The 10,997-nt window shown below is 36.4% G+C and overlaps 1 protein-coding gene across 1 annotated transcript; it reads right to left on the bottom strand.

The window, feature by feature from the left end:
* LOC120357400 lies at positions 1-8,802 on the bottom strand. Its single transcript, XM_039447587.1, has 4 exons — positions 8,615-8,802; positions 3,921-4,134; positions 3,814-3,877; positions 1-704 (listed from the first exon to the last, which is right to left on the bottom strand). The coding sequence occupies exons 1-4, from the start codon at positions 8,800-8,802 to the stop codon at positions 1-3; spliced, it is 1,170 nt and encodes a 389-aa protein (XP_039303521.1).
* Between the last annotated feature and the right edge of the window lie 2,195 nt (positions 8,803-10,997).

The following is a 10,997-nucleotide window of genomic DNA, read 5'->3' as shown; positions in this document are numbered from 1 at the left end:
TCACAATAAATGTTCAAAATAGCCTCCTGCGTCTTCTAAACATAATGCTACTCTGCGCATGAAACTTTGTCGCACATTATTCAGCATTGCTGGTGTTATTTTGCGACTAGCTGCTTGTATCTTATTTATTAGATCTTCACGAGTGCGTGGTAATGTCTGATACACCTGATCTCGTATGTATCCCCATGCAAAAAAATCCATGGGTGTGAGATCAGGTGATCGTGGTGGCCACTCGTGAAGATCACTGTAGATTCCTATCCATCTTTGAGGATATCTATGATTTAAAATTTCCCGTGTCAGAAGTGCCGTGTGGGCTGGATGACCGTCTTGTTGGAAAATAATTTCATCTTGGGGGATATTTAATTGCTCATTAGCCAATAAATTTGGCAAAGTATTTTCCAAAAAGTCCACATAAACTTCCGCTGTAATATTAATATTTTCCGGGAAAAAATGTGGCCCGATGACTACGTTGTCCACGATTCCCATCCAAACGTTTACATTAAAATGTCCCTGAATATTCGTTTCCTTGCGACAATGCGGATTTTGTTCTGCGTAGTGATGCTCATTGTGACGGTTAATACGACCATCACTTCGGAACGTACACTCATCCGTCCACAAGATTCTTCTTAAAAAAATGTCGTGTGCAACATTGTCTATGTCAACCTGTACGATAAAAATATATAATAATACAGTTGAATTTTTTACAGTTTTAAATTATTACTATTTTTTCAAATTATACAAATTTTAATTTTTCTGTTTATTATCTACATAAATGCTTACTTGATCTGAGATCCAATCGCAAAATCTTTCGCGACGAGGTAAATCTTGTGGAAACAATTTTTGTGTTGTATGGCGTTTATAAGGATGCCATTCCAGATTTTTTTTAATTATTCTGTGCACCCTGGTTTGCGTAATATTCAAATCACGTGCAACAGCTCGAGTGCTAGTGTGTGGATTTGCTGACACAGCCTCCCTTACTTGGTCAATCATTTGTTCGTCGCGTTGACGTACGTTTCTTGGACGTGTTGACTCATGTAAAGTGCCAGACTGGCAAAGTCGACGATATAGACTGCCGAATAGAGAAGGTGACGGGTGCCGTTTATCGGGATATCGAATCGCGTATAAAGCTGCCGCTCTTCTTTCACTTTGATGGCATTCTCCATAAATAAGCAGCATGTTCGCTAACTCTTCGTTACTGTATCGAGGAGGCATTGTTGGTTGCACTATATGTCACGCTACACAATTTTTCTCTAACCAACAACTTCTCTCTGGCCACAGCTCGATTGTCTTTTGTCAGATTCGCATTTATTTTAAAGCGGGAGGAGGCTACACGTTCTTCTCTTCCCGCGTTAAAATAAATGCAAATATGAGACAAATCAGCATTGTTTCATTCTGACTTTCTTTCAAAAAATACATAACGTAAAAAGTAACATTAGTAATGCAGTCAATAATACCGCGTTCTCGTTACAGTCGAAGAGTTAGCAAATATGTTACTCATTTATGAAGAATGTCATAAAAATGAAAAGAGAACGACAGTTCTATACGGTAATCATAAGTGACAATCCTGATAAGTGACAATCAATACATGAATTTTTCACTATTTTATATAGTCGATTTTACCAACATAGAGCTCTTTACGAGTCAACGCGTCTACGAAATGTACTAATGCGAAGAAATGATCGATCAAGTAAAACTGGCTCTTTCAACAAATCCGCATATTACTATCAGATGTATTAAGCACAATATAGAATGTACGTACATCCTATCAAGCTGCATAATTATTTAAAAAATTTGAAAAAAAGTTTTTTTTAATTGACACAGGATGCAAAAATTGTTTCTCCAAAATTACCTCGTGGAGAAAAATTTTGTGATTAAATTTTAAACGATATAAGATTAATATAATATTTTAATAATTTATTATTTTTATAGCGTGCAAATTACGAGGTGTGTTCAAAAAGTATCGCGAATTTTGAATTTTCGCGGGTTACGTATATTCGAATTTCGATCTTTTTGTGGCGTTATGTTGGTACTCATGTCTCTCACTTATGCCGACAAGCTCGGCCATTTTGAATGTTCACTTAATTGTTGACAGCTGCTTTGCTTGCACGTGTTTTGGATCGTCTTCGATTTTTACCTATTCAAAAAAATGGATCAAAGAACCTGTATCAAATTTTGTGTGAAAAACGAAATTAAGTGCGCGGATGCATTCCGAATGTTGACTGTGGCATACGGAGAAGCTACCTTGGACCGAAGCAACGTTTATCGGTGGTACAAAATGTTCTCAGAAGGCCGAGAAGATGTGAACGACGAAGAGCGTGCCGGACGCCCGAGCACTTCAACAACAGACGAAAAAATTAATGAAGTGGAGAAAATGGTATTGGCCAATCGTCGAATCACCGTTAGAGAAGTTGCTGAGGACCTAAACATATCGATTGGCTCGTGCCATTCGATTTTTATCAATGATTTGGGCATGAGACGGGTCGCCGCGAAATTCGTACCAAACGCCCCTGCTCACACATCGTTGCTTGTGCGCGACTTTTTGGCCAAAAACAACACACTAATGATGCCGCAGCCACCGTATTCCCCAGATCTGGCCCCCTGTGACTTTTTCTTGTTCCCTAAACTGAAGAGGCCCATGAAAGGACGACGTTACGCTACGCTTGACGAGATAAAGACGGCATCGAAGGAGGAGCTGAACAAGATAAAAAAAAATGATTTTTTTAAGTGCTTCGAAGATTGGAAAAACCGTTGGCACAAGTGTATAATATCTCATGGGGATTACTTTGAAGGGGACAAAATAGATATTCATGAATAAATAAATAATTTTTAAAAAAACACAAAATTCGCGATACTTTTTGAACACACCTCGTACATTTCATAATGCCTGCAAGATAAAAAAATGTTTACCTAAATAATAAATAGAAAAATAATAATTTCTTACAATTTAACAAAACAGTAGATAATATAAAAAAAAACAATTGTATTATTCAATATTTTTACCATAAATTGACATAGACAATTCGAATAATAACTTTTAAGAAGAATCTTCTTGTGAACGGATGAAGTGATGATCGTATTAATCGTCGAACACTTTTATACGGAAGAGAATCCCCTTTGCCTGAAAGAAACGCCTTATATGAAATGTTCAGAGACAATATAATACTAATGTTTAAATGATTGAAAAAAATTTAATTGTGAGACCAAACTTTTTTCTGAAAATATTAATTTTACAGTAAAGTTTATGCGGAATTTCTGGAAAACACTTTGCAAAATTTATTAAACAACGTTCAATTGAATATCTCCCAAAATAAAATTATCTTCTAGCAAAACGGCTATCCAGCCCATACGGCACTTCTACACCGGGAGTTTTAAAAAAACTCACAGATATTCATATGGATAGGGATCCATAGCGATCTTAACGAGTAGTCACCACGATCACCTGATCTCACACCTATGGATTTTTTTGCATGGGGATACATACGAGATCAGGTGTATCAGACATTACCACGCACTCGTGAAGATCTAATAAATAAAATACAAGCAGCTAGTCGCAAAATAACACCAGCAATGCTAAATAATGTGCGCGAAAAGTAAAGAAGAGAAAAGAAAAGTTTTATTGTTTATCTTTTTTTAATGTGATAACACTTTAAAATTTAATTTTTCATCTTTATTTATTGTTTTATTTGTTGTTTTCTCCTTTTATATAATAATTGCAGTCCGTCATAAAATTGATAAATTGATAAAAATGCGCGCGATCCACTCGATCGATAACGATTATACCGGTATATGTGTATGCCGTCGTTACCTACTGACCCTGCCTGCCCCTGGCTCCTGCCGTATGCAACCATTTGTGCGTCCTGTATGTATCTGCATCACCCTGTACATCGTTTTAAGATAAAGTATGAATATATAAAACTTACAAATTGCGTGACTGCTTTGTTTGAAGTTTTCAAAATTGAATCCATCTCTTTAATGTCTTCTATTTTAGCTAATGATAAAAATGGTGAAATCAAATTATCTTCATTATCCACATTTAATGCATGACCTTTGATAGCATTTTTCACGGCTAGCAGTTGTTGATTTATATTCTTCAAAGTTAAATTTGTTGCATTCGTAATAGTTGCTGTAGGCTGCCTGCAACATCATCAACATATATAATATTCCATTTATATAAAAATAATGATTGCTATATTTAATATAAATAATGCAAGAATTATTTACTTTGTATGTTAAAATGTTCTTTGTTCTGCTGTGCAGTAAGTAACAAAGAAACCCCTGAAATATTTTAAAATGTTAATTATATTCAGGTGTGTGAGTGTGTGTGCGTGTGCGTGTGCGTGTGCGCGTGCGCGTGTGCGTGCGTGCGTGCGTGCGTGCGTGTGCGAGTGCGAGTGCGAGTGCGAGTGTGTGTGCGAGTGTGTGCGCGAGTGTGCGCGCGAGTGTGTGTGCGAGTATGTGTGTGTGTGTGTGTGTGTGTGTGTGTGTGTGTGTGTGTGTGTGTGTGCGCGTGTGTGTATAGCAAAATTGTTAATACAAGAAAGCATTAATATAACAATTAATTGAGAGCAGGACGACCTTTTCCTGTTTAAAAAATTCAATAATTATATATACATATATATATACAGGGTGTCCGTCCATAAATGTCCGAACAAATATCTCGTAACTGGTTGAAGTTAGAAGAAAGTTTAACAAGGAAAATTTACATGGTTTTTAGTCGGTTACAAAATGCACGTAAAGAAATTTTTTTTACTCGTCACCTTTTTGAGTTATGAAGGTCAATGTAGGTTTTTTAAATGGGTACCTATAATTTTTTTTGCATATTTACATAGTAGAGGTAATTTTCAATCAAAATTATATTAGGAAAAAAATTGCTACGACGTATCGTTTACGAGATAATCGGCATGCAAAGTATTAAAGTAATAATTTGGATCGAGTATTGTTGAACAAATTTGGAATATCAAATAGGTTGAGAAAGTAAACATTGTTTTTTCATGAAATATTTATTAACAAATTAATTAAGAAATGGTTCGAAATTGTTACCATCATGATCGATACAGCATTCAACGCGTTTTATAATGTTTCTTATTGTTAACTGCAGCATTTCTGTTGTAATACTTTCAACAGCTCTAGTGATTTTATGTCGTAAATCTTCTTCATTTTCAGGAATAGTTGCATAAACAATATCCTTAATATACCCCCAACTTCTGTTGTAATACCACATCTCGAGCATATCACACTTTTCCGTAATTGTAAACATTGTTCTCACGCGCTCGTATGAAGTCTGTTATATCGAACAGGATCGCTGACCTTCAACTTTTCAAAATACACGACTGTTTGATTTGTAAATAAAGTATTTGTATAGCACGTAATATGAATTACAGGGTAGTATGAGTCTGTTAGTCAATCGTCTACATACGAGCGCGTGAGAACAATGTTTACAATTACGGAAAAGTGTGATATGCTCGAGATCTGGTATTTAAGTATGCGTAATGAAAATGAAGCACGATTACTTTATCAACAAAAATATCCAGAACGAAGAATACCAAATAATCGTACATTTCGACGAATTGAAGATCAATTGCGTCAAACAGGATCGCTAACAAGACAACGACGTACAATCCAAACAGATGAAGAAAAAGAGACAAGTTTGCTATTAAGTTTTATTGAAAACAGACGTACATCCATAAGAACAGTAGCACGTAATGTAGAATTATCGAAAAGTTACGTACACGCTGTACTAAAAAAATTCAAATTCAAACCGTTTCGTGATAATTTAGTACAAGCTTTACATGAAGGAGATGCAGATCGCCGATTAATGTTCTGCCACTGGCTTCGAGTTAATTATCGCACTGACTTTGGTTTTCTTAATAAAATATTATGGTCTGATGAATCTTGTTTTTCCAATTGTGGTATGGAAAATCGACATAACGTGCATACTTGGTCCGATGTGAATCCACATGCGAAAAGAGATAAAGGTTTCCAACGCAGATTTTCGGTGAACGTATGGTGCGGAATCATCGGAATAAAAATTATTGGACCTTTCTTTTTCCATGGTCATCTTAATGGTGACAAATACTTGGAATTCTTGCAAACAACTTTCTCAGATTATTTACGCGATCTTCCATTATCAGTTTTTCGAAATATTATTTTTCAACAAGATGGTGCTCCAGCACACAATACACGTGCTGTAATTAACTTTTTAAATAATAGATTTCCTAATTGTTGGATGGGTACTAATGGTCCTGTACGATGACCACCGAGATCTCGGACTTAACACCTTGCGATTTTTTCCTTTGGGGGTATATTAAGGATATTGTTCATGCAACTATTTCTGAAAATGAAGAAGATTTACGACATAAAATCACTAGAGCTGTTGAAAGTATTACAACAGAAATGCTGCAGTTAACAATAAGAAACATTATAAAACGCGTTGAATGCTGTATCGATCATGATGGTAACAATTTCGAACCATTTCTTAATTAATTTGTTAATAAATATTTCATGAAAAAACAATGTTTACTTTCTTAACCTATTTGATATTCCAAATTTGTTCAACAATACTCGATCCAAATTATTACTTTAATACTTTGCATGCCGATTATCTCGTAAACGATGCGTCGTAGCAATTTTTTTCCTAATATAATTTTGATTGAAAATTACCTCTACTATGTAAATATGCAAAAAAAATTATAGGTACCCATTTAAAAAACCTACATTGACCTTCATAACTCAAAAAGGTGACGAGTAAAAAAAATTTCTTTACGTGCATTTTGTAGCCGACTAAAAACCATGTAAATTTTCCTTATTAAACTTTCTTCTAACTTCAACCAGTTACGAGATATTTGCTCGGACATTTATGGACGGACACCCTGTATATATATAATATGTGTGTGTGTGTGTGTGTGTGTGTGTGTGTGTGTGTGTGTGTGCGTGCGTGCGCGTGCGTGCGTGTGTGTGTGTGTGTGTGTGTGTGTGTGTGTGTGGGGGGGGCATGTGTTCGCATACATTTACAATTAATCTACCTTGCTTTTAATATATGTATCATTACGGGTAGTATTATTACGGGTATATTTCCCCATTCTTCCTTAGAGATTGAAACGTTTTTTTCGAAAAATATATATAATTAATTTTATTTTTATAGTTTTCATATTTCTACTTTGCTCAATTTTAAAATGCAATTGAAGTTATACGTGTATTTAACATCTTAATAAAAGCTTAAAAGCTACTTTGAAACATAATTTTATAAGCTTTAAAGCTTATAAAATTATGTTTTAAAGTAGCATTTTAAAATATAAAATTTTAAACAAATTTCAATGTAGCATATTAAAAACAAAATTAGTGAAAAAGGTAGAAAAAGAAATATTATTATGCACATACTATAATCCAGCCTAGCCATATTTGATATTTTATATTTTTTTACTAATTTATATTGCGGTTTATTTTAACTTATAGTGAAAAAAATTAGTTTGATTTAAAAAAAATCTAAAAATTGTATTATCTAAATATTTTGTTCTAAATATCTTGTTCATAAATAATAAGTTTTAGTTATATACAGTGAAGCCTCCCATATCCAAAGTTCCATTATCCAAATACTCTAATATCTGAACTATCCAAACGTTCCATTATTCGAACAGCATTTTGTAGTAATGTTTACAAACTGTGATGGTAAAAATTTAAAAGGATTAGCAAGGAAAGCTAATTTGTAGGAAAGTGTAATCCTCAATGCTGAAGCATTGTATCTGTGGGCTAAAAATGATATGAAAGAGACAATAATTTTATTTAGTTCGAAAACAAATCATGATAAATAAATTTTTGAAACCAAGATTCGCATTAGCGAAAACTATTCCGGGTACATTAAAATATCATGCGATTATTCTTGCGAACAAAAATAAATTAATTTTAAAAAAACTCAGTTCTGATGTAGAAAGACTTTTTTCCAAAAAGACATAGAAAAAAAATAAGTCTAAATAATATAAAACGCAGACTTCACAACCATTTTTTATTTTATAGTTATTTGTTAAAAATATATTATTTACGTAATACTAAATAATTGCTCAATAAAAATTGATCTAGCTTTTGGCTGAAATTATAATTTTGTATTGGTAAAAATATTTATTTTTGAGAGGATCCCATTGTGATTCCAAAATTTGCTTTATGATGCGACATTCTACATGTATTAAAGTATTTTTGAGATTTTTTCAAATTTTTAAAAATGGATAAAATTGTTCATTTTTTTATTTAAAACTAAAAAATTAATTTTTTTGATACTGTTACGTCCCGACCGAGCACGGTCGCCGTTGGGCGGAATACGCGCGTTTCGGCGAAACTGGCTGTTTCGAAGCTTAAGCTTCGGGGGCTCCACAGCCCAGGAGCGGATCGCGTGGCCGGATTGTCCGGCGGCGGGCCCGATTCTCCGCGACCGACGGCCAAGAGGGGAGGGTTTTATAACTTTAAAAGGTGTATCGCGAGAGCGCAAGTATGGTTGCGTCGGGATATTTTAATGTATCTGTCGTCGCAAATTATGATCTAACTAAGTTGATGTCTGCAGAAGTTAGCTAGGCTACAAACCGCGGAGTGTAACCAGCGGAAATAAGGGGTCGCGGTTGAGAGGTACGGGTTATATGCTTTATTGGGGCGTTGCAACTTAGCTTTTGGAATTGCGGTTGCTTCTGAGACTGTTGCCTGTGCCTTGGTGGCCGTACCGGTCAGGTGATGATTGTCCTCGTCCTTATTGGCTGTCCGGTTGTCTTCGGGTCTCGACCGTAATACTTCTACTTGTGCACTACACTCGTGGTATTGCATGCATGAAGATGGGTGGAAGTAGGGATGGAAATTGAGCAAAGCGTTTAAGCGTGTAAATTACAATTTATTAACATAAGCGTAAGGAAGAAAGCAACACAACTTATTCGAGCTACAACTACGTTATACTAGGATTGGAATTAAATTTAGATTAGAAGTTAGAGTTAGGATTAATCTCGACTTGGATTAGAAGTGGGCTCGACTTAATGTTAGCTATGGATTGGAACTTGATTTCGAATTAGGAATGGCATGAGAATGAATCGCTGTACCGATCAACGTGAACTAGTAGCTTGGACAGAACTCGGTCGCTACGGTTGCGACACGGAACTGTTCCGGCTATACTAACTCTAATCTCGAACGAACTGCCTCGAACTGAGAATTGCATTCCTATTTATACAATTCTTTAAACAAAACTTGCGGCAAGTCGGCACTTTCGATGAGGTTTGATGCTAGTGCGTCTACCACTTAAAATCCTTTAATAAGGAAAATGGGACTACTTCGGGTCCCTCGGGAGACTTCTTCGGAGACTAGTCGGCGGAGTAGCGGTCCGAACAGTCGGCGGAGAAGAAGCGCAGCATCTCGCTGCTCCGGCGCTTTTATACCCGGATCTCGAGATGTAGGGAACGCTCGGTGGCGGTTCGGTTCGCGTCGGTGCCAGCGTCCCCGCCGCCCGAGATCGGTTGCGTGGCGAGCGGACGGAGGCGAGCGAGCATGTCGTTAGCGCGTGCCGGTTTGGGCCGGTGCGCATGCGCGGCGATATACCGCGACGCGCGGATGCCTCGCTGCTCGCATTGGCGTGTTTGAAGTCGTTTATCGGCGCGTAGCGCCTTGTTCTAACGCTCGGCGGATGTTCGGTCGGCGTTTGGCGGACGATGACCGGTCCGTTGGGGGGAGGTTACACGGAGGCGGTTTGTTACAAGGAAAACTCGAATTCTACTGGCTCTTAAGTGCCGTGCGAGCGGATCTTCCCATCGCGACTATTCGGCACCGGAAAATGTCAGAAAAACACGTCAGTTCGCCCTTTATGGTTTAACAGTCGCGCGGCAGATTTCTCTGTCGCGACACTCTGTCGCTGGATATTGTTAAGGTGACATAGGGTTTTTATGGCTTACTGGCTGCGCGAACAATCGCTCTGTCGCCGAGAAGAGAAAAAAAAAGGTTAAAGTACTATGAAGTTATAAGTTTCATAATTTACTGGTCGTGCGTGTAGATTGCTCTGTCGCGACAGTCCGGCACCAGAAAAGGAAATATAAGAACGCGACCTGACAATTTATTGCTACCAAATGGCGACTCGTCGTCTGTGTAATGTCAATTCTGAACAGAAAAAAATGCAGCCGTGGCGTCGCGGACGTGACAATACTATTAAATTTTTGTCATTAAAATTAATATTTTTATCTGAAAGTACGGGAAAAATCCTAAAAAAATCGTGTCTCTAAAATTTTTTTATTTTATTAAGTAGATTTAAGGCCAATAAACGAGCAATAACGGTTGTCGTATATAAAATATTTATTCTGTTATGAAATCAATGTAATCCCATCTATTTTTTATGCCCTTTATGGCTAGATTTATGGGCACATTTGTGAAAAGGGATGTAACATCTAAAGAAATTAAAATGTGTGAGTCTGGTATTTTTATCCCTGTGAGTAAGTTATATAAATCAAAGCTATTGTTGACGTGGGACATCGAGTGAGGAATACTCTTAGAAATGATCTCGTGTAAAAAATTAGCTAAAGGATAGAGAGCTGTGCCAATAGAGGAAACAATGATTCTGTACAGAATGTTGTTCTTATGTATTTTTGGAAGGCCATATGCCTTAAGTAGAGGGCAATCACTTGCTTTTAAGGCATGAATTTACGTTTCTCGATGTACTCTTTGTGAAACCAATTTTTAAATAATGTATTTAATTTCCTTTCTAAACTAGAGGTTGGATTATTATTTACTTTGTTGTATGTGGACGTGTCGTTAAATATATCTTCCGTTCTCTCAATATAGCTGTCTCTATCTAAGGCTACCACCACGTTCCCCTTGTCCACTCGTGTAAATAGAATATTCATTTCTCCGCTTTTCGTTCAATGTTATATCAATGTTCTTTATTACAACCACTTTTGCGTCCAAATTATCATTATTTATATTATTTTTTCAACCATTGTAGTCTGTCCAAATTATTATCATGGAAATTATTATCATAGTTGACACTA

The sequence above is a fragment of the Solenopsis invicta genome, chromosome 3 (genome assembly GCF_016802725.1).
Source record: "Solenopsis invicta isolate M01_SB chromosome 3, UNIL_Sinv_3.0, whole genome shotgun sequence".
NCBI classification, from domain to species: Eukaryota; Metazoa; Arthropoda; class Insecta; order Hymenoptera; family Formicidae; genus Solenopsis; species Solenopsis invicta.
The sequence above is the reverse complement of the archived record's forward strand: the minus strand, read 5'-3'. Positions and strand labels throughout refer to the sequence as shown.

Bases quoted from the DNA above. Each gene is read 5' to 3' on its own strand.
- LOC120357400 (XM_039447587.1), bottom strand. From the start codon at position 8,802: ATGCAATACCACGAGTGTAGTGCACAAGTAGAAGTATTACGGTCGAGA. The intron at 3,878-3,920 runs GTAAGTTTTATA...AACGATGTACAG, and splicing joins ACAAAGCAGTCACGCAATTT to GGTGATGCAGATACATACAG. The intron at 705-3,813 runs GTCAGTAGGTAA...AATTTAAAACTG, and splicing joins AGGAGCCAGGGGCAGGCAGG to TAAAAAATTCAACTGTATTA.